General features: G+C 42.3%; 3 protein-coding genes across 3 annotated transcripts in view; 1 reads left to right on the top strand and 2 right to left on the bottom strand.

The window, feature by feature from the left end:
• Positions 1 to 5193, bottom strand: part of LOC142968603 (E3 ubiquitin-protein ligase MARCHF4-like) — an 11391-nt gene extending 6198 nt beyond the window's left edge. The window contains exons 1-2 of the mRNA XM_076108559.1: positions 3759 to 5193; positions 2600 to 3293 (exon numbers count right to left, since the gene is read on the bottom strand). Coding sequence (XP_075964674.1) covers positions 2600 to 3025 — 426 coding nt within the window. The 5' untranslated portion in view covers positions 3026 to 3293; positions 3759 to 5193. The remainder of the gene's footprint in view (positions 1 to 2599; positions 3294 to 3758) is intronic.
• Positions 4519 to 15426, top strand: smarcal1 (SWI/SNF related, matrix associated, actin dependent regulator of chromatin, subfamily a-like 1). Its single transcript, XM_076108546.1, has 17 exons — positions 4519 to 5220; positions 5314 to 5665; positions 6353 to 6403; positions 6523 to 6783; positions 6870 to 6920; positions 7024 to 7207; positions 7460 to 7610; positions 8808 to 8969; positions 9122 to 9187; positions 9928 to 10068; positions 10715 to 10933; positions 11623 to 11693; positions 11917 to 12019; positions 12367 to 12549; positions 13082 to 13182; positions 13386 to 13482; positions 13626 to 15426. The coding sequence occupies exons 1-17, from the start codon at positions 4846 to 4848 to the stop codon at positions 13818 to 13820; spliced, it is 2763 nt and encodes a 920-aa protein (XP_075964661.1). The 5' UTR covers positions 4519 to 4845; the 3' UTR covers positions 13821 to 15426.
• Positions 14647 to 22926, bottom strand: nme9 (NME/NM23 family member 9). Its single transcript, XM_076111995.1, has 17 exons — positions 22894 to 22926; positions 22732 to 22789; positions 22171 to 22274; positions 21931 to 22002; positions 21364 to 21480; positions 20862 to 20946; positions 20623 to 20705; positions 20433 to 20525; positions 19707 to 19861; positions 19227 to 19423; positions 18989 to 19133; positions 18802 to 18909; positions 17668 to 17819; positions 17417 to 17561; positions 15995 to 16251; positions 15757 to 15840; positions 14647 to 14705 (listed from the first exon to the last, which is right to left on the bottom strand). The coding sequence occupies exons 1-17, from the start codon at positions 22924 to 22926 to the stop codon at positions 14647 to 14649; spliced, it is 1947 nt and encodes a 648-aa protein (XP_075968110.1).

Below are 22926 nucleotides of genomic sequence, written 5' to 3'. Positions count from 1 at the left end.
GACCTTTTTGCTAAGCAGCGGGGGCATATTCTCAACATGCAGCTCAAGTAAGGACAGCAGAAGCATTGGCCCCAAAGGGCACTTCAATGTAATAGTGCATGACAATTCAGGAATGAAGTATTCCCCACACACTGATATATTTCATTACTTTTCTTTGTAAATTACTTTTGAAATATTATTTTTATAAGTTTGTGCACTACATGGCTACCTGAACTATGGTACTAAGATCTGAAGATATATAGCAGAGACATTGCTTATTATTTGAGGGTCAAGATCAAGTCTGAAAGCACCGGCTTGAATAAAGCAAGCACTCTATGAAGGCAAGCCGGTGCCCCGTATAAAACTTGTCGCTGACCTTTAGCCAAATAGCTTTAATAGATTGAAATATGTCTCAGATTAGCTGAAATAATACATGAACAACCTAAGGGATTGAGGTAAAAGATGCATGAGTGAGTGACATCGGCTCAGCTGTTTATTACATTGTGTGGGTCTGTGAATGTAATTTAACTCAGTGGCTTAAATGATCGTTGAAAAAGTTACTGGTCTCTGTGATCACTCCTCCACCCTGAACATATCGCTTCATTGTGTGACTCTATTGTAGGTGATGGGGGACAAAATCCACAGTGTTTTTTCCGTGCTATCAAGGGGATATTATCCAAAGCTGAAGTCTTTTAGTATTAGATTCCCAATTTGTGTTTCCTCGTACAGTGTTTCCTTGCTGAATTAATGGGAAATATTAGTATCTACCTTTCAATGGGCATGCCAGTATTGTGTTAAGTATTGTATGAACGCAGATTCAGAAAGAAACGTTTCTTCTCTTAAAAACAGGACTTTGGTTGTGAATCACAAAGGGCACCTCAAAGAAAATGGCACCAAAAACACCGACAGAAATTCGATTACACAGACTTATTACATCATTTGGTGTCATATTAAATCAGTGTAGAATCATTTTTCAATGGTAGCCTCTGTCAGACACTCAAGGCCCTTTTCCAGTGCGATGCTTGAGGAAAGCAATGTCTCTCGCTCGCCCTTCTTTAGACTGTCTTGAGTACCTCAGCCTTGGGGATGGAAATGTTTTTGAGGTGGATTGTCAGATCAGATAATGGCTGCCTCTGTCTATGTGACATACCGGAGGCTAAGGGAGAACAGTGGATAACTAATGTGTCCACTGCCTGTATCACACAGTGACACGCAGACCTATCTCTCTTTTCAAATGGAGAGTCGTGCTTTTTGTACCCATTTACACCTCAGCAGATCCATATCTGGACTTCACCCAAACCAACAGCGGAGATGACAAGAGAGGGAAGGCCGGTGATAGATAAGAACTTGCATAATGAAAAGATGGCATGAAATCAAGTGCTATTGACTAGCTGCAATGTCTCAAGGAAGCATCGATGAGATGAGTTGGAGGAGGCCATGGGAAACACTGCAAATTACGAAAGCGATACTTTGCATGCACTGCAGAGTGTGCTGACTATCTGGAGTTTTTGGAAAAAAAAGAATTACAAGGATGAGGCATTGTCTTCCAATCTCACAAGTAGACCCCATGTCAGTAATAATTACAAAGTCTGTCCTCAGGGGTGGAATGATGCACAGAATTGCTGTTGGAGTAATTAGTTGATGAAACATTGAGAGTTTATATAGACCATACACACAGTGCAATGGCCATGAAAGGAAAAGCAACATGAGCACAGACTGCCGGATAATAAATGATGTTCTACACCTCAGTTATCATGCTTTACACTTTTTACTCCCGACCTCCAATACCAATTGGTGAGGTGTGACATATTCGTCAATGTGGTCTCAAAGGCTCTGCCAAACACTGTAACGAATGTGTCAGCCAATTGCCAAGTGCTTGCTTCTCTGATATCATTTAATAATATTTATTGTGGCACACCTTAGCATCTTCTTTTAGATTTTTCCTCTCCTGATTGATGTAGTGTGACATTATCATCAATATGGCCATAAAGATGGAGGCACGCAGTGTGAAGGCTCATCCCTTCTGTGTTGTTGCTGTTTCCAGGTGGTGCGTGTGAGCAGCAGAGTGAGAGGTATTATTCGATTTTTTCATGCATGTAATGCTTCGATACGAATTCACAGTGTTTGGCTGTAATGAGTTGGTACTGAATCTCTGTGTATTCTCCACACTTGTCAAACACGGGGCCAAGGTCTTTCATTATCCTCCCACTGCTCTAGCTGCCTTTTCAAGCCACGCAAAAAAAAAAGGACAAGTGCAGTGGGATGCCAGCTCAGAGGGCTCTCAGCTGTGTGGATGCCCTAATAAGACACAGGGAGTGGGTTTTCTCACTTTGAAAAAAAAGTTTGACCAGTGCATCCTCATGAAGAGGCTCTGCCAGGAAGGGATGATTTTTGGATTTAAATGGTAAACATTCCCATCACCTGGTCTGGTCTATACATACTCCTTGGAGAGCGAGTTGAGAGATTCCAATTCAAACAAAACAAAACGCCAACAGATTTCATTCAGATTTCAGACAGAAGTTGTGTAAAAAAAATCATTTCATGGATCAGATGGACATTACATGGCATAAATAACTTATTTTAACCATTGAACATTTATGGGTAAAATGCTTTGACTTACGTATTCCGGTCCCTGGAAGCAGATCCTGCACAAGGGAGTCCTGAAGCCGCTTTCCGTGAAGCTAGTGAGGGAGAATCTCTCCTCCAGTTTGCCCTTTGAGCAGTCATCGGAAGGGCTGCTGCAGCCGCGCAGGGCCGCCGATAGCTCTGCAGCGTCAACCCAGCACGGTCGCTCTCCAGCCGATGTCCCGGTGGCCCCTGCTGCAGGTGGGGCAATCCGGTCCCCTGCGTGCTGGTGGCTCCGCGTTAACGTGTTGTTGTTGTCGGGGACGGCGACGCCTGTTTCATGGCTTTCCGTACCTTGGACGCTCATGGGGGTCAGCGGAGGCAGCGGTGTCGGCGGTGTCGGTGGCCCGAGAAGGAGCACCCTCAGGTCACCGAGCAGGACACAACAGCGGCTCTTCAGCATGCCCTGGCTGCGCAGCATCCGGCTGTATCCGGCCACAAACTCACAGCACCATGCGAAGGTGCTGGAAGACAACACGTCTTCATATGTCGTGAAATGGACAGTGGGGATGCAATTTCCAGTGTTTGTTGGGGTTTAAAGCAGCCTTTTTAGTTTTCTATTTTGATATTCGTATATTCTTCTTTAAAGTATTTTATTGTCTTGCTACAAGAATGTAAATCCAAAAGGCAAATAAATCCCATCGATGCAAACAAGTGTCTGAAGCCATTAAGTTCAATAAATTAAACCGCTAAAAAAAAAGAGGAAAGCCACATGTTAGATTGATAGGAATGTGCATTAAAGTAATAAAGCTATGGCCACTCAGTTAATTGTCTGTCTGCTCTGTACAACATAAACTATCTAGACAGGCTTCTCCCTCCAGATTAACGAGTGCACAAAGCAAATCTGCCTTTATACAAAGGACTGATACAGACTAACAAAATGTCAGCGCTCATTCTTTACAATTTAAATAGGCTTTTACAACAACATCGAAAGATTTTTTAATCTTCAGAGCTCAGATTGCAGTCGATGTCTTGGGCTTTCAAAGCAAATCAAGTCAATCGATGGCGTGCCACAAAGCAAAATCTGTCTTACCTGGCGAGCTACCCCGATATGCTATATACGACTCACAGTTTCTGGGTTTTTTTTTTTCATAAATCTCCTGCCAGACTGCAGGTCGCTGACAAGTCTGCGTGAATCTTACATCCCAAATTACCGAATCTCCATGTCCGAGGAAGAAGCCGATGGGTGGAAATCCCTCCGTTAAAATCCAACACGATTGTCGGACTGTCCTGCTCCGGGTGAAAGCATCCGTAGCCCCGGATTCTCCTGTGATCATTGGCTGCTGAATTGGTGCTGCAGCTTCAGCACCATAATTCCTGGGACAGCTCCCAGACGCCACACGTCATCACCGCACAGTGATGCAAGCAGCCAACTCACACAACTGAGACAAATGCACAGGGAAATGGTGAATTTTTTTTTGTTCAAAGGAGGTGATGTTTAAAACCTTTCATCATCAGAGAGCAGAAAAACAAGTTGGACCCAAATTATTCATAAACAATTCAATCATCAGGCAACACATGGCAAACACAAATTATTCATAGCAGCTGCTCGGCTACATGTGTCATTTTGCTCAACACAAATATCAACAAGGTTGAAAATAGACTTAAACATAAAAAACAATAAAATAAAAATAAAATACATATTTAAAGGGGAACAATTTGAAATTGCTGGCTAGATTCAAATTAGTCACGACACCAAAAAGCACTTATATATATATATATAAATAGTAATTATTTTTCTTTCGACCTAGCATATCAAAGATACCTCCCCAGGTTATGTACATTTCTTTTAACACATCAAAATATAATTTCAAGTTATTAAATACTTTTATTGTGACAGCTGTGGTTTTGCTATCTCTCTACATCACCAAGCAACCGCCATCTCCACGTGTCCGCTTGTTTTTCTACGTCACTTCCTGCGCGGCAGATACTGAAACGTTCAACTCATGTTAGCTTAAGATGTTTCGCCCTGCTTCGTTCGTTTAATCTTTGCAACGTTTTGCCGTCTTTTGATCCCCCCCATCGGCCATCTTCTCTCCCACAAATTAATGCTCACGTATGTTTTAAACCGCTGTGGACATTATTGATACGTTACTTATGTTGCTAAGTGTTGCCGTCAACGCCGCCGCCCACGCTAGCAACGTTAGCTTATACCTTTAGCAAAGGAGGCTTCCGTACAATTTAGCGAACTTTTAACATTAGCATTACTTTTAGCATTAGTTTCAGCAAAAGTTGATCATCATGTCAAATCAACTGACTGCAGAGCAGCAACGAAAGATTGAGGAAAACCGGCGGAGGGCTTTAGAGAGAAGAGCTCAAAGACTTGGACACGCCATCAGCAGCAGTACAAACACGTCAGTAGGCTTCAGCAGTACTTCGGTGCAGCTACAGCCCTCTAAGCTACAGCCCTCTAAACAGAGCGGTGCCTCGGATCATGCTACGCTGGCTCATCACAGACACCCAGAAACACTCAGCTCAGCTTCTGCACCAGAACGGTTTGTTCCACCCTTCAAAAAAGACTCGACGAGCTTCAATAACTATAAGCAGAGCCAAAAGCATCAGCAGCTATCCAGCACTAGCAACCAAAGCCACCAGAGTACTGCTTCTAAAAGACAGGTGAGATTTGTGTTGTGATAATCAATCATGTATTGTTTTGAGGAAGAATAACTTGCAGTAATTCCCAATTCCTTGTGCTGTCGTTCCTCGTAGATACAAGTCATTGACGCACTTCCTCAGGCAAGAAGTCAACATGTGAGCAGTCCTGTTTTGTCTATCGGAGGAAGCTCTGGTGCGAAGCCAGCTCATCCCAATCCTAACGTCACCTCCAATAGCTCTGGTGGTGCAGGGGGTTCATTCTACAAGCAAACTAGTAAACCTGCCCAAAGTTCTGTGGCACAGCTTCCCTCCAGTTCGTCAACTTTGAATGGAGTACCCGCTAAAAAGCCTGCCATCTCTGTAAGGGGGAAATGTGTCCCTCACACAGAGGGCCGCTTCAGAGTAGAAGTGGGCTACCACGCAGGGTTGATTGCTGTTTTCAAATCCATCCCCTCTAAGAACTATGGTGAGTATCTGCTAGTGCAACCATGCTGTTTTGCAGACCCACAAATACATTTTGTGCCAGTGGAAAACAACAGCATCAATTAACCATTAGCCCTTTCGGTATCGGTACATTTTTAGAAGTAGTATAGGAATGTACAGATGCTTGGGCAAAATCATACAGTCAGAACAATATTCAAGACAAACAGGACAACAAAAACTGTCAACATTCATTTTCTCGAGCTGATTGGGTTCCATCACGTATATGCCTCATACAAAAGTACACAAACCTTCAATAGACAATGTAGTTTATGCACCATCATGCGGCAATTAGGTCTGTGTATCAACCCTCCATTGTTGTTTTAAGCACTGACTTATTTTATTGTGTTTCGTAGCAGCAGGTATGGCAATTTGCAAATAATACCCGTAGTGCCTGATTGCGTCTTTGCCCATAATCAGGACAATCTGCAAAGACTGACTGAACTCACAGCTGTAAAAATAATACAAAGTGCTAACATCCGGCCAAACCTTCAGAGCTCTCCCCTGTAGAAGAAGCCAGAAACACACACCGTTCATCCTAACCAGTATCAATTTAAAGAAAAATAGGAATACCAAATTCCAAACTGTAGTGATTATGTACCATATATCTGGTTATGTATGGTCATCTCAATGTCTGCACTGTCTTTTAGAATAATGAAGTTTTCTGCCTTAGACCCTGCTACGAAGATGTGGAACTTCAGTCTGGAGGACTATCAACAGCTGAGTATGAACATCGGGGAAATAATATTTTTCGCAGAAGTAGCCTAAATTAAAGGCATGACAGAGTATTGGTCTTCTTTTGGGCTGCGGCTGCATCTCCTCTGTCTTCACCCTGTGTTGCAGTGAATGAAGCGGCTGCTATGGCCTCCGTGTCTCTGAGGCCTCTGGAGGGAATGGAAGCCGTGGATGTTGCAGAAGCCACCAGCCGAGCTCGCGATGGTGCGGGACTGGGGGCTCTGCTGAAGCTTTGTAACGGCTGGCAGAAACCTGGAGCCATTCTGCAGGGCCAGTGCATCATGGTGTCTCCGACAAAGTTTGAGATTGACATCGGTTACAATGTCGAGGTCATCGCGGCATTCAAGCAGATGCCCACAAAGAGCTATGGTAACAGTGAAATGATGCAATCTTTTATCTTGTTGTATTTGCATTTTACATCTTCTGATACAGGTCGTTTTATTGTTGTGTGGCAGACATGAAAACAAAAAAGTGGAGCTTTTCACTGGAGGATTACAGGAGACTTTGTGAGTAACAGCGTTGGCTTTATTTAGCTGCTCTATCTCTGTGGTTCTGTTTGTGTCCGTTACATTTGCCATCTTGTCTGACCGTGCTGTTTTCCACACCCAGTGGATCTCCTCAGTGGGATAGCAGCAGTGGAGGTGGAGCCTCTGCCCAGGGCAATAGTCCAGACTTTCTCTGCCAGGTTTGACGGGACTGAAGCCAGGTCTTTAGACGTCCCTGAGGCAGACCTCTCCAGCATCGACCCGTTGCTCACCTCCAGCCTCATGCCGTTCCAGAGGGACGGAGTCAAGTAGGTGTCTTTGGAAAGGCATTAGTGCTCTTTCTGCATGGTGTAGCCAATAACTCAATACCAGGAGACAGCTATTCATCTATAATTTGCTCAGTCTTGTTCAAATGAAGAGAGAGTTTTCATAATAAGCCAATATTTCTGTGCCATTCCTCTGTAACTTCACGTTTGCAGATTTGAAGGGTTGGAACAGTATGACTTCCGCTCTCTGTCCGGCTGTAGCTTTTTAATTATAGCATTTCTGTGTCCCTATAGTTTTGCAGTGTCTAAACAAGGCCGCCTCCTCCTGGCTGACGACATGGGCCTGGGAAAGACTGTGCAGGCCATCTGTATTGCAGCCTACTACAGGAGTGACTGGCCCTTGCTAGTGGTGGCTCCCTCCTCTGTACGATTCACCTGGGCCGAGGTAAAAAAAAAACTTCTGCAGAGTGTGTTTTAAAAGAAAAATGGCTCATTACTCAGTACGTGTTAGAGTTTATCACTTTCTTCCCATTTAATGGTGACAATATGGGTCTGCATTAAGACAGCAGACAGCCTCTTTAATATATTCTTCTTCTCTCCTTTGACAAAAGCGCTGCCTGATACATTATAATGATGATTTCTGCTTAAAGCTCATCTGCATTTCAGGAATCCTAATACCAAGGCCTGCTTGTTTTCTGTTAGATACTTTAGCTTCAGTAGGGGAGATGGCAGTATTGAATTTAATTTCTGTCTCTAACACAGTTTATTTACTTGTTGAATCCTGTTGTTCCTAAAGATGCACTTCATCTGATATTGCTGATATAGGTGGAACTTTCCATTTTTTACACACATTATTTGATATGGCTTTTTTGGGGATTTGATTTTGTACAGAAGAAAGGTAGACTGGTCTTAGATCACAAGGCCATTATGACGCACCCGCGCTTTGCATCATTGAGATGTTAGCCTCTCTTTGTCCCCACTTTCCTTCTACACTTTCAGTACTTTCTAATGTCATGTCAGGTGTCTCTTTTTCTGCAGCATCTATTCTCTGCTAAACTCGCAGCAGCATTACCAGGCTGCACTAGCGGCACTATTTCAGAGGAGCTTTACTCGGCCTTCTGTCTATTGACAAGACAAGACAGTCTGCTCTCTAAATAGATATCTTGGATCAAACGCAGTCTCCAAATCAAGAGTTGGAATCGCCAAGGAGGGTTTAGTCACAGGATGTCGACCTATTAAAGGGCAGTTACTCTATCTGGGTTGGATTGTTCTTCTTGTGCGTTTGGCCAAAACTACTGAAAAACATGGGAGCTATAACTTGGTGAGTTTAAGCCAGGTTGACAGGCGAATGGAGAGCAAGTAAGGGAACTGTCAGAAAGATTTGGGCCACAGGGGACTTTTTTTCTTCACTACATGATTGGTTGTTTCTAAATGGAAGCGCTGTTGGAGCAGTTAAAATGAATTGTTAGCAATTAGTAACATTCAAACCAGCTGTCAGTGACAAACTACTAATTGAATGTTTCTATAGTGCTCATTACTAATGTCAGAGTCTGACATATTCCCGGTGGTAGGGAAACGGTACATTCTGAGGAGCTTTGCTTCCGTCTGCTTCTCTTACATGAGTAATTATTCTTGCCTGTAGGCCTTCAGACGCTGGCTCCCCTCCCTGAGTCCTGACAGCATCAACGTGGTGGTGAAGGCCAAAGACGATCTGCGGTCTGGTTTGGTCAACATCATCAGCTACGACCTGCTGAGCAGGATGGACAAGCTGCATCTCGGACATCCCTTCAATGTCCTCATCATGGTTAGCTCTGGGAGTGAACTGTGCAGTAGTTAGAAATGTCTTCCAGTTCAATTTATGCTCCTTAGTTTTGTGCTTTTATTTTTTGTATTTTGTCCTTAAAAGTAACGTCTGTATGTTATTAACCAAATATATGATTTTGTCGTTCTGTGCAGGATGAGTGTCACTTTATGAAGAACATGAAGACTGCTCGTTGTAAAGCAGCCTTGCCTTTGCTAAAGGTGCTTATTCTTCTTCTCTCTTTCCTTTCATTATTTTGATTATTATTTACCAAAGAAGTTATATTTCTTCTTGTTAGTGACGTTTACCATTCACTCAGCAGACTATCTCAAAAATATCCAAAGCAGCAGATCAAAGAATACCTAATTCAATCTGTTCAAAGAAGGAGATATTTACTTTGGCATCGAGGTGTAACTTCGCTGCGTCAAACCTGGAAACGGTTCCTTTACATTAGACCCCACATAAGATTTGAGGCTCCAGGTTTTGCAAGTTAAACTATCCGGACAATTCACTAAAACTCTTGGAATGAGACTCAGATTTACATAAAACTGGCTGTCAGACACACCGTGGGCCAGTTGAACAATTGATTAGAGTTTCATGGGAAACCAGATCTGGGATTTCCTCCATCAGATGAATATTATTTTTTAGCATATTATACATCTCCCACATGTTCCTAATGTGGAACATGTGACCAGAAAGGACCTCCATGCTGATTCATGGCATCCGGTTTGATCACTGCCAGTGTGTGCTGTGTGCTGCAGGATCCCTGCACTAAAGCACAGTTTTCCCTGTTTCACTGTATTAGAGATGAATCACTGTTTTGTGTATATTTACCTGTAACATAGATCCACAAACCAGCTGAAGCCATAACACATTTGGCTCATGGTTGGGTTTGCTTTCTTGCCTTGTCAGCTAAACTCCCTCAGCAGTAATCTGATCAGAGTTGTTTTTCTATCCTCAGGCAGCAAAGAGAGTGCTCCTTCTGTCTGGGACCCCTGCCATGTCCAGACCCTCCGAGCTCTACACCCAGATTCTGGCTGTCAGACCTACGCTCTTCCCTCGCTTCCATGACTTTGGGATGCGCTACTGCGGTGCCACACAGGTACTTTAAGCCTTCTTTGTTCAAGCGTGATGCCTAATACCGTTGAGCTGCAGTTGGCTGTAATTCTTATACACCTCAGAGAACGTAGAAGGCTGTTGGTGTGGGATTAGTGAATATTTATTTATCCGCCTCACTTACATCGGGTACATACATGAAATCACATGTAAGAGCAGTGGGCTGCTGTAAAGCACCCGGGGAGCAACCTGGGGTTCATTGTCTTGCTTTTTAGGTGTCAGTGGATTCCTCTACTGTGATTTTTTTTTTTTTTGCCTCCACTCTTTCTCCTTTTGTTGCTCCACTCTTGCCACTTAATCTCCTAATTAATTTTAGTGGGTTCAAGTAGGGGAACAGGCTACATGATTTGAAGGCCAATTGCATCCCTAATTTGGTCGTGATGACTCATTTTGAAGATTGTGGAGATTTTCTCTGCTCTCTAAATGTCCATTTTTTCCCACCAGTCTTTCAGTTAGTCTCAAGATTGACTTGCATTTAAAAAAAAAAAAAAAAAAAAAAGAACCATGACATTGGACACTAAGGATCTGATTACCTGCTCTTGAGGTTTTTCTGTCAAATATCTTTGTCTCCGTTCTTTCTTCCCACCTTTTCTTAATTTCTTGATATCCTTCTCTGTCCGCCTCCTCTCTAGACGACTTGGGGGTGGGACTACTCTCGCTCATCTAACCTCGGGGAGTTGAGGCTGTTGCTGGACGAGTGTCTGATGTTGCGCCGCCTCAAGTGCGACGTTCTCTCCCAGCTTCCTGCTAAACAACGCAAGGTTGTCACCGTGACCATAGATGGTATCAACACCCGCATAAAGGCTGCTCTGTCAGCTGCTGCCAAGCAGTTGGCCAGTGGACACCGCAATGTAAGTTACAAATGCGTCCCGCAGTCTCAGGAAAAACTGGATAAGTCACAGATTTCGTAGTTTTTTAAAATAGAAGTATTCACAAACCTAAAGAAATCTGGCTCGGCGGGACTTAACAACCTTCCTGTTTTAGGAATGAATGCAAAATGAATCTATCTTTCCAAAAGTGGTCAAATTGGAAGAAAAAATAACATGGTTTCTGTTGCATAGATAAGAGAAAACGAGATATCATGAAAGTTTCTTTATAATCCATCACTACCGGATGACTTTATAATGTTAAAGTTGGCTGAAAATAGTTTATTCTGACCATTGAATCATTAATTACCCAAAGCTTTTGATTAAATGTATCCAACAGACAAAATACAACAGTATGTTCTACTTCAAACGGAGTTTCTGTGATTACATCATTGTTAAAATAACATTTCAAATCCTTGTTTAGCACAAGAAAGTTACGTCAGTTCTGTCCTCTACACACGAGGGAGACTTTTCAGGCCACAAACACACACAAGTGCTTTTAAAGTGACCTAGAATACTCCAGCAAGTCCTGTTTCACACTCTGATGAGAGTGAGTGGCTTAGCGGCATTGTTCATTTTACCACTGCTCCTCTGAGTAATGGCAGTCTTATCAAATCATCAATCAGAATCTCCTGTCTGTTCTTATCTTGTGCTATTCCTTATCTCTTTCTCAGAAAATGGAAGAGAAGGAAGCCCTGCTCGTCTTTTATAACCACACAGCGGAAGCCAAGCTACAAGCCATTATGTAAGTACAAAGACCCTCTAACAGTCGGAGATCAGGAAGTCAAATCAGCTTAGATATGATGAGCACCGAGATTAAAATGTGAAATGAATCCAAACCTTTTGTCAGGCCATGGTGATGGCACTGGATTTGAGATAACTTGAAGAGTTTTAATAAATACATAATATATGAGAAGTGAATATTTCCCTGCTTTCTTTGAGAGCTATGTTGTTTCTGCCTCTGCCAGGGAGTACATCACAGACATGGTGGAGTGTGGGAGGGAGAAGTTTCTAGTGTTCGCCCATCACAAGTTGGTCCTGGACCACATCACCACAGAACTGTCAAAAAAGGCGAGTAGACTGCACAAAAGCCTTCAATGCAAAGAAATATCATTTTGAGACAAAAGAGTGCATCTTCACTTTTTCAACCAGGCTGCAGGGAACAAGTGTGGGCAGCACATATGCGCTTACTACTACTACTACTACGACAACTACTACTACGACAACTACTACTACGACAACTACGACTACTACTACTACGACAACTACGACTACTACTACAACTACTACTACGACAACTACTACTACTACTACGACTTATCATAAGTTTATCAAGGAAAGGTTGTTAAACTTGGTTTGTTGATTTGCATTGGTCAGCTACCTAAACCCATTCTGACCTTTTTTAATTTCCCCTCCAGAATGTCCCTTACATCCGTATTGACGGGTCCACTGCTTCAGCTGAACGGCAGCAGCTGTGTGAGAAGTTCCAGGTCTCGACCAAAACCTGTGTGGCTGTACTGTCCATCACCGCAGCTAACATGGGTCTCACCCTGCACGCTGCTGACCTGGTGGTCTTCGCTGAGCTTTTCTGGAACCCCGGGGTAAGAAATGGAAAGTTGTTACTACAGAATACTGTGTACTTATTGGGACTGGAGTATTTTCCTTTTGGACTCCATTTTGTCTCCAGCCCATCTTTTAGCTTCTTTTAGCTCATCTTTTGGTTTTAGACTCACATATTTTCTGTATGCCAACATATCTGCCAACACCAAATGCTAGACGGAGCAGAAAGTAAAACATGTAGCGGCTAAAGAGAAGGATATTTTTCTCAGCGGTTGGGGGAGACCTAAAGAGATGAACCTAAAGTGTCCGTGTCCATATCATGGAAGTATAAAGAGAACTAGATACAGTGTTGGAGGCGGGGCCTTGTTCATTCCTATGATAATGGTGCATGAAGCCAAAAAACTTTGACTTTCTTCGTATATAATTACCAGGATCTTCCGCAGTCATGGGCCCAGAGAGCAAGCACAGTAGCGTTTTTACTTACATCTTTCCTCAAAACAGAGCGCGCAGGAAACATTTGGCGATACTAAGAAAACTCGAATGCTCTTTTTGGCGATGCTTTTTTCCCTGCAGGTTCTCGTTCAGGCGGAGGATAGGGTGCACCGTATTGGACAAACCAGCAATGTGAACATTCACTACCTGGTTGCAAAGGGAACCGCTGATGATCACCTGTGGTATGTGTCAATCACCGGGCAGTATGACCCAATTACAACGACAATCAAACTGCGTTTTTAAAGTCACTTTCCTCCAGAATTCATCAGTCTTCCACTACTGAAACAGTAGAAGGTCAAGTTAATGTGGGTTCTCTGATATTGTACAAGCCGTGAGTTGAGTTGTATCTGCTCTATTATAATAATGTATCTCTTTATTGATCAAGGCCAATGATCCAGGAAAAAATGAATATCTTGGAGCAAGTGGGCCTGTCTGAGTCAAACCTCTCCGACAAAGCTGTGAACGCCAGCTTCCACTGTAAGGTAAGCTTCTGCATCTGTATACAAACACATTTATTAGCCTGTTCAGTTTTTCAGTAGCATTCACACAGAGCTTACCTAGCGAGCTCGATCAAAAATGGTGTCTGTGGATTCAGTGATGAACCTAATGAATTGGATCTGCTCAGGACCCTAAGCAGAGGAGCATCATGGAGATGTTCCAGAGGTCTTTCACTGCAGACGACGACATGGACGAAGCCACCTTACTGGAGGCTGCAAACGACTGGGAGGACACGCCGCCTGAAAACAGTTCTGCTCAACAACACGGCATGGTCGGACAAAGCACCGGCAGCAAGGGCACCAGAGAGCATTTCAGCAGATGACTCTGAGACTGTTCGTGTTGACACATTACATTAACATGACTCTGTTTTGCTTATTGGAACAAATCCCAGTTTTTTAGCTCATCATGACTGATGTGAACTTATTGTGTTTTGTAAAAGTTAACAAATGCATCAGTGCATTTAAATAGATGTAAAATAATAATCTAACAAACCTATATATATTTTTTATGCTAAGAGAAAATAAATAAATGTCTGACTGAAGGTTGTTTTAGAATCCCTCTGACGTTGTAACCTAAATGTGAAGTTGTTTTAGTTTCCTAAAACTGCTGGTTTTACCTTGAGTTTCATTCATAAACCCCAGTCCCAGTTATCTGCCAGCAAGCTGTTAATAATGCCAAGAACTCGGTGGTATAGCTTTTATAACTTCATATTCTCGACATTCACACAGTTAATTATCCAGAGTAAGTTATCCTCAATTGTTAAGCCATCCTGTCATTAAGCTAACAGAAAAAACACTAATCACAGCATGTAGGAGCAATCCAAGACAGACTGCTTGAACAGTTTGGATTCAGCTAAAGGCTTTTCTGAAATGATCAGTTGCTCTGTGGCGACTGTGTGAAACCTTGTCTCAGTCATGAAGCTTACAGCTGCTGTTGCGAGCCAAGAATGTCTATAAACTATTAGTGACCGTCAGCAGTATTTATAAAAGTCAAGTCTACAAGTACTCCCTTTAACTGGCTATCGATCCACCACCTAAATGTCAGATATGTCTTCTTGTTTATTTCATGATTCATGGAGTGATGGACATTGTTCCCATAATGTTACAGAATAAGCCCGCGATACAAAAGAAACTACTAAGTGTGCCGATTCAGTTTGAGTCCCTTCCTTCTGTCTGTGGGCTGCAAGGATTTATATTAGGTGGGTCACCTGTAAAGTAAAGAAGGGGATTAGCTCAAATCTTCTGCATGTCACCCACATATTAATACATCAACTATATGAGGAACGATCCTGCAACCAATAAAACAGTATTAGATAGTAATACATTGTTTTGTTATTCATCAGCCACAGGACTCGCATGGAAACATTGTGTCACCTAAACCTATTAATACTTCAACTATCATGAGAATATATTGCACATTTGAATTGAAATGATCCTTAATGCAGCTGGTCAGGATTTACTTCACTCTCTAGGCAAAAGCAGTTTCATCTCTATTCCAGCTGATGCTAAGTGACATTATGAAGATCAATGGCCTGAATCAGATGAGATTCCTCTCCTTGCTAATGGAAGCCATCTGAAATTGTCAGACAAGATAAGTATCTACTTGCTAGTTACTCTCACTTTCCGGGACGTAATGCAGTAATTGCTGTGTCTTAATTCAAGAGATTGGTCCTTTGAAATATGCAGCCCTCACAAAGAAGGACCCAAATACAATTTAACATCAGAAAGAGGAAATGCAGTTTTGTTTTAGGGCAGTCCCCATCAAAAGTGTAACATTTTAAAGGTTGGCAGAGCTGACAAAGTTGAAATATCAGTGGTAACCTGGGACATGTTGCCAAACAGAAGGATGAAAATGTAAACTATAAATATATATAGTGAATATCTTTTATTCTGTAATGTCCTGTGATTAAATACTTATCCCACAGGGGAGTTTATGACTCGTTACCATTATTTACAGCTTCCAGAGGCATTTTTCATCGGTCTTATAAATGTGATATATTTACTAAGGAGTGATGACCAATACCTCACAAAACTGATGAGGAATGCCTGTGCTCAAACTGACTGGTGCGCAATGGATTGTGGGATACTAAGGGCTGCAAAGGCGTATAAACTGGTCGTGTGTTGTCTGTGAGCCTTTGGGCAGGAACATGCCTTTCTTTGTCTCTGACATATCTGATCTGAAGATGCAAACGTTTAAGTTTTAACCCTTGAATTGGGATAGCTAACATGTCGGTGGAATACTTCTCACTCATTACCAACCTTCGCGATGGTTGTCAGACATTTCTTCAGTTGAAGATCTTGAAAGTCTTGTGTTTTCATCTGCAGAATTGTCTTGATCTTTTTCTGCAAGAAAAGTCAGTGTTGCACTATTTTTCTTTTCAACCATAAGATGAAATATCGTTTCTAGCAGGAACAAACATCAGAACAAAATTGTTATGTATTTGGAACCAGGTGGTGTGCCAGATGGAAATGACTGTCACACACATCATATGATTACCGAAGCTGGTTGTGTCAGTCTCTCCATCACCGGTGAGCTCTGCGCAGATGTCGCCGAAGATAAAACGGATCTTTTCCTCTGCCTGCTGCTCATTGGAGGAGCCGTGCACCGAGTTATGGAGGATGTCGGAGGCAAAGCGGGCTCTCAGGGAGTTTGGGGATATAGTCTTAGCTTGATCAGGGTCTGAAGGGCCCATAGTGGCCCTCCACTCCTCCACTGCATTTTCCTTGGTCAGTACGAGCATCATACAGGGCCCCCTGAAACAAACAATGACAGGATGTTCATGACTGTGCATTCAGAGGATGAGGCTCAAGTTTCATGCTTGGCTAGTATGACCAGTGACTGCTGACACGTAGGTCTGGGAAAAAGATGTTTTGTTGTTTTAGATGTATGGTTAAATGTAGCAGCTGTTCAATCACTGTATTTGAACATGTAGCAAGGACCTGCTTTACACTGAAATATAGTTGTTGGACATCTAAAAAAAAGCACTTTTCAACTTAAAATAGCTCAATTTGAACCTAAACACCTCCTGATAATGAACAAATCAGTGCTATAAGTATAACTATAAAGAATAACTTGGCATTCACAATGCATTTTCCAGCTGATCAAAGAGGGTTTTTAAAGAAAAAAAATCACACAAGGAACATTTCATCCTTCAGTTTATCACTAACATTCAAAATCAACACATCTGGAGAAACGTGGTTTTCACTGGACAGCAAGGGGATGAAAAACTGTTATCTGAACAGTAACTAAAGCTGTCAGACACATGTAGTGCTGATAAAGTGCAATATTTACCTCTGAGATGTAGTGGAATAGAAGTATAAGTAGTAGCATAAAATGGAAATACTGGCATAAAGTACAAGTACCTGGCTGTGGTTACATGTGCAGAAGAGCACACCTCTGACCACACCCGACAGGTGAAACAGGCTTGAAATGTCCAGCCAGAGCGGTTGCCTTAACACTGCCTGGTGTTAAGTTACTCCTTAAATATATTGTAGGATATAAAATGGTACCTTAGCTAAAAAATAAATACAAAACATTCCACAATGGTAAGAATATAAAACTTAAATTAATAGGAAAAGCGAGCTGATCTCGAGGGATAGTGACAGTAAAGGTAGTTTCTCAGGCTGAAGGGCCCAGCTGCACACATCTCTCTGCTCATTGTGTCCGAGCAGTTGTGTAACAACCAAGTGAAGGGACTAATCGGAGCGGAAGATCACTCTAAAATCTAGATGTGCGGTGGAACAAAGGATGAAATTGAGATGGACTTCCTAGCCACTTGCCTGGGGCTGCCTTGATTTTAAGCAGCTAAGATTACAGTTAAAAGTGCCGGTGAAACTTCAAGCGGCAACAGGAATTAGGCCAGGTCTGCTGTGCTCACTTTGGCTTTATCCTTTTGGCTGTGTTCAGGTAAAGACTTACCAACACATGAATTCCACCAGTTGGCTGAAGAAAGGCTTCTCTCTGTGCTCTTTGTAAAACTCCTCAGCCATCTCCCTCGATAGCACCATCTCCTTCAGCTGCGTTACAGAGAAACCGCTGCCTCTGATCTCCTCCAAAATCTCCTCTGTTGCAGTGAATAGAAAATACATTGTGAAGATTATGTGACTATTTGTGCACATCTATACAAACACCAGTACATTTTTATGTTGTTTTAAATGACCAGAAAGGACCTCCATGCTGATTCATGGCATCCGGTTTGATCACTGCCAGTGTGTGCTGTTTAGGGAAGAAGAAGCTGATCTCTCGTTCTGCCTCTTCGGGACTTTCACTGCCATGCAGCTGGTTGATAGGCTCGTTCTCCACCGCAAACTGGGCCCTTAGACTGAGTGATGAGGGGTACAGAAGTCAGCGTTACAGGGATGACAACACTGGTAGTTACCGCCGATATCTAACAGCTAATATTTGATGGTTTCCAGGAAGTATTTTTGGATGAAGTGGTTTACTCTATTTGCCCGAAGTTAATTTCTACTTGCCCTATACAAACCGTTTAATGTATTTGGGGTTATCAAGTAAGAACAAATACCAATGTTAATTGTCATGTTTAATCTTTATTTAAGTAAAACTGGAGTTTCAACCACGTCCTCTAACGCCACTCAACTAAACTCCTGTTTCCAGCATAACTGCTCGCTTGGGCTTCATCTCATAAACTCAGTTTATAAACACGTGCCTTTTCTCGCAAGTGCTCGATCAATACTGCGCATGTGCAACTCTCAACAGGGATGAGAAGGAAACGAGATAGCTCAGTCCTTAGCTACTTCAATCATCAGCTCCAGATAAAACCAAAGTATTTAAGTACTTTTTTCCTACTTGCCCAATCAGGCAAGTGAGTTGCTAGATTTACTAGCCTCATGGGGCAATTTACTTGCCCGGGGCAAGCGGGCAATCCTTATTGTTTAGCCCTAGGTGTAATGTGTTTTACTTTTCTTCATCCTGCCTTGTCTGCTTCTAGTTCAACTAGTGATTTTCCACATTTTTAAGATTGCCTTTCAAGTAATCCCAGAACACGGGGCACTACAGGCGGAGACTACACTAGAACTTTGTGTCTAAAATGTATCTTGTGACAGCACTATGGTCGGAAAAGAAACTGTTGAATGATAAACCTTCTCTTGCTTTAATCACACATTTGTATTTAATGACCTGCAAAACCTGACAAGATTAAAAAACGGGCCAACAGAGAAATACTGAGTTCTTTCTTAACAAGCTGTCAGTAGGATTAACAGTGAAAACTCAATTGTAAATTATTAAACAGTGACTTCTCTGGACTTATTTAATTGTGTAAAGAAATGGAGCCACATGTCCCTCACCATTCAGGATTCTCCTCTCTGGCTTTATTAACATCAGAAGGACCAAGGTTGTTCTTCCAGTGACGGACAGCCCCCGTTCTGGCCAGAGCCAAAGCTAACACTGGCCCACTGTAAATACACACATGTTAAATGCCCATCTGCAGTAACACTCTACTCTGTAGATTTTATTTGTGCATGTGTCAGTTACCTGGTCATGCTTCGGAGCAACGCAGGGAAGTAGTCCTGCTCAACATGTTGGAAGTAAAACTGTCTGACCTGCTCCTCTGTCAACATTACCTCCCTTTGGAGAGCCACAGTGAAGCCTGACTTATGGATTTGAGCCAAGATCTCCTCTGCAGAACAATAATAAATATAAAATATACATTAATTAGCCAGTTTATTAGGTACGTGTGTACTTGTGCTTGTGTATTTGGCACGGGCCCCACCTCTGTTATCTCTGGCAACGTCAGGCCGGATAAGAGCCAGAGTCCTCTCCACACGCTCTTCCTCCCCATCCTGCTCCGTCACTGAGGCCGTCCTAAAGTTTGGGAAGAAGAAGGCGAGCTCCCTGCTGGCCTGGTCCATGTCCTCGCTACCGTGCACTGCGTTGAACAGTGTCTGTGTGCCGTATTGTGCCCGCAAGCTGCAGGAAGCCAGGGGGATGACAGGAGAGGAGAGCAGATGGTTGCTCGGCTGGTGCTCAACCAGAGAGAAGCATAATGTTTGGGTGTGTCTGACGGAGCAGGCGTGAATGTGCTGTTCATTTGCTTTCCCAGACTTAAGCCTGAGATTGTTTCACACTGTCGCAATCAACAGTGCATGAATAAATGTCTATGCTATAAAGAAATGTCGTTCTTTACAAAGACATAGGAATGATCTCTTCATCATATCGTATCTTACGGTTTTAATGCCATTGTACTACTAACCTTTCTGGTTTATCTCTCCTAGCTTCCTCTATGTCCGTTGGGCCAATGAACTCTCGCCATGCTGGCACAACATAAGCTGAGCCCTCAACCTGAGAGAGTACCAGAATATGGGACGGACCGCTGGACATAAACCGCACCAAGTCTTCAAAGCCAGCCTGAAACCACCATCACATACACAGACAAACGCATACACATATGTTAATGAACACATCAAAAAGTCTTGAATCAGGTCTTACATTTACAAGGTGAGAAAGAAAGAAGAAAATGTGTATGAATATATTTTTAAAAGGCAGATACAATACTGTACATATACTATAGTATTACTTCATGAACATTATTGCTTTACCTATCCACCTTTCCTCAAATGTTTTGTATTTCTGAATCTCTAATCATTTAGTCTCAAACAAACAGCGCCATCAGCAAAAATAAAAGCTGCTTACACGGCAGATCTATTTTGAGCCCTGTGCAGAAATGCAGATGGAAGTGTGATGTATCGCAAAGTAATTGAAATGATTTTTGCACTGGTTGTGACTGCTCTCCCATTAGGATGTTGACTGAATTTAAATTGGCTAGACTAACCACACAAACAATGAACCAATTAGCAGTTTGACTAGTACGACAACATCTGCAGTGAGATACAAACACAAGTGTCTGTATCTGTCAAAGTGCCTTATGTCCGTGTGAGATGTGCCTTGTTGTTACTATTCTCTTCTACTCTCACAGTACCTCTTCTGCTTTGTGCCGGTAAAAATCTTGAGCCTCCACCTCAGTCAGCGTGCGTTCCTCGTGGGCCAGGATCTCAAACCCAGCATCTTGAATCTAGCCAGGGGAGTAATGTCAGGATAATGAACTAATGTCGGAAGGCTTGAGACAATCTTGTCTTCTCAGATTGTGCGCAGTGTTGGTCTCTGTGTACCTTCATAATGATCTCATTTGCCTTGCCGTGAGCAACAGCATCTGGTTTGATGATGGCAACTGTGTAGGATTTACTGGCAGGAACTACAGGAGAAAAGAACAGCTTGAGTCAAGATCAGTAATGCAGATAAAATGCTGAACACAATCATGGTGATGCTGGTAAACAACAATGATAATCACGTTAACGACATTACCAGCAATAAACCGACCACTAATATGATTAGATAGTTTCGACAGTACCAATTATGCTTTCTTCATTTTCTGACTGCTGTGGAGTCTCCTCCTCGTCCTTCCTCTCATCATCCACCAGACCGTCATCTTTAACCTGATGGACACAACAAAACCAATTTCTACAAATTGCTTTCTTTGTCCAATCAACAGAAACAGTAAAGTTTCACATTTGTGAACCAGAAGCAGAGAATGTATAGAATTTCTGCTTGAAACATTACTTAAAGGTGCTCGTCAACATGGGTCGGGGCAGCAAGTTCAAAATAAGTTCAAAATAAAATGTCAAAAAAATGACTTCAACAATTAACTGATTGTCTAAATAGTTGCTGATTCATTTCTGTCTAATGACTAATTGATCAATTGACTAATAGGCTTTTTCTCACAGAACCTTTTTTAACATGTCGAAGTAGGAAAAGCACACGTGATGTTGTTATTGGTAACACCAGTGGTTTTCCTGCTATCACAAGTCAAAATCAGCTCTAAAAACTGAGTGTGTGTGTATCGTACTGCTCACCGCTTTGCGTTCACCACCTTGCTCCAGGACCAACTTCTCTTTGGTCAGTTCCTCCACAGTCATCCTCTGAAGGAGAGGAGCGTTGGCCCCTCGCAGCACAGCCACCAGTTCCCCACTCTGTTCATTCAACACAAAGACATCAACAAAGTCTTTAATTCGATTTAATTTGACATGCTGTGACATACAGAGGTGCTTTGACAACAGCAGGCCCATATAAGCAAGATGCAAAAATAACAAAACAGTGGAGTGAAAGCTCAGGAATGAGCATGATTCTAAGAAAAGTCAATTAATAATACAAATATTGCAGCATATTGCATTCACAGCCCTATTTCCTGCCCTACATTATTACACCTGTGAGCATCATCGAGTCAGGATAAAAGCGAGACAAACAAATATAGACAGAAAACATATAAAATAACTACAGATTGAAAATACAAATATAAGACAGAAATAGTATACATTGTATACAAAGGAGAGAAAGGCAAAACACACAGAGCTGGTGGCTCATATATGTTGAAGCATGAACACACACAAGAATGCAAGCACACACTGTATAAACACACTTACCCCATATAAGAGGAAGGTGGGCTCACATTTCCCTCGATACCTCTCCAAAGCATCAATGCTGTCTGCCTCGGCCTACACCAGCACCACACACACACACACGCACACGCACACGCACACACACACACACACACACACACACACACACACACACACACACACACAGACAAGTTGAGGGCTGCTCCCTCACACATTTTGGTTTGAAATGAAATTGTTCACGTTTTAAATTCACTTGTGGCTTACTGTGGCAAAATGTAACAGGTCATCACCCAGTTCGTTCTTTATTTTGCGTAAGAGGCTAACCACAGCTCGACAGGGCCCACACCACTGTTGGTACACATCTACAACTAGAAGAGAGACGGTGGGAGGACTGGTGCAAGCATTCAATCTGCAGTTATCCAAATGAACACAGTGGGGCAGCAACATACAATAAATTACACTCACAATGACTAGAGTTCATTTTACACAACATTATGGAACAGATGATTAGTGTTATGATGGTTAGTATTCACTTTTAACGAGACATACCACTAATTAGATAGATAGATAGATAGATAGATAGATACTTTATTAATCCCGCAAGGGGGAAATTGTTCGCTGCAGCTGCAATAAGATACAGGTAAGAAATCAAAGTAACATAGTAAAAATATGAAAATTATTGAGTATAAAAATGCACAATACAATAAAAATAACAGAGTAAAAATATTAAATGTAAAAAATGCACAATATATACAATGAAATATAATAATATTAAATTAACTAACTAAACAGTAGTGCAACTTATTTTACTTTCAAAGCTCTTACCCGTCAAACCTTTGGTTGCAAGCATCTCCTCCCACTGCTCTTGGTTTGTGACAGAGGCCTGCACCAAAGAAAAGCTGAATTAATATCAGAGCTTCATGAAATAAGCTTAAAACACAGAGGACTCTCGTCAACATTACAGACGACATGTTGTGTTAGTCCGACCTGCAGACTCGCCTCTTTCTTCTTGCCTGCCAT

Source organism: Anarhichas minor, unplaced genomic scaffold, assembly GCF_050575085.1.
Source record: "Anarhichas minor isolate MPS153535 unplaced genomic scaffold, ASM5057508v1 ptg000004l, whole genome shotgun sequence".
NCBI lineage: Eukaryota > Metazoa > Chordata > Actinopteri > Perciformes > Anarhichadidae > Anarhichas > Anarhichas minor.
The sequence above is the reverse complement of the archived record's forward strand: the minus strand, read 5'-3'. Positions and strand labels throughout refer to the sequence as shown.

Excerpts from the sequence above, each read along its gene's own strand:
- smarcal1 (XM_076108546.1), top strand. The coding sequence starts at position 4,846 with ATGTCAAATCAACTGACTGCAGAGCAGCAACGAAAGATTGAGGAAAAC. Across the intron at positions 6,921-7,023 it reads GGAGGATTACAGGAGACTTT|TGGATCTCCTCAGTGGGATA; the intron begins GTGAGTAACAGC and ends TTCCACACCCAG. Across the intron at positions 8,970-9,121 it reads CCTTCAATGTCCTCATCATG|GATGAGTGTCACTTTATGAA; the intron begins GTTAGCTCTGGG and ends CGTTCTGTGCAG.
- nme9 (XM_076111995.1), bottom strand. The coding sequence starts at position 22,926 with ATGGCAGGCAAGAAGAAAGAGGCGAGTCTGCAG. Across the intron at positions 19,862-20,432 it reads ACCGGCACAAAGCAGAAGAG|GCTGGCTTTGAAGACTTGGT; the intron begins GTACTGTGAGAG and ends TGGTGGTTTCAG. Across the intron at positions 16,252-17,416 it reads CTGGTGGAATTCATGTGTTG|GGGGCCCTGTATGATGCTCG; the intron begins GTAAGTCTTTAC and ends TGTTTGTTTCAG.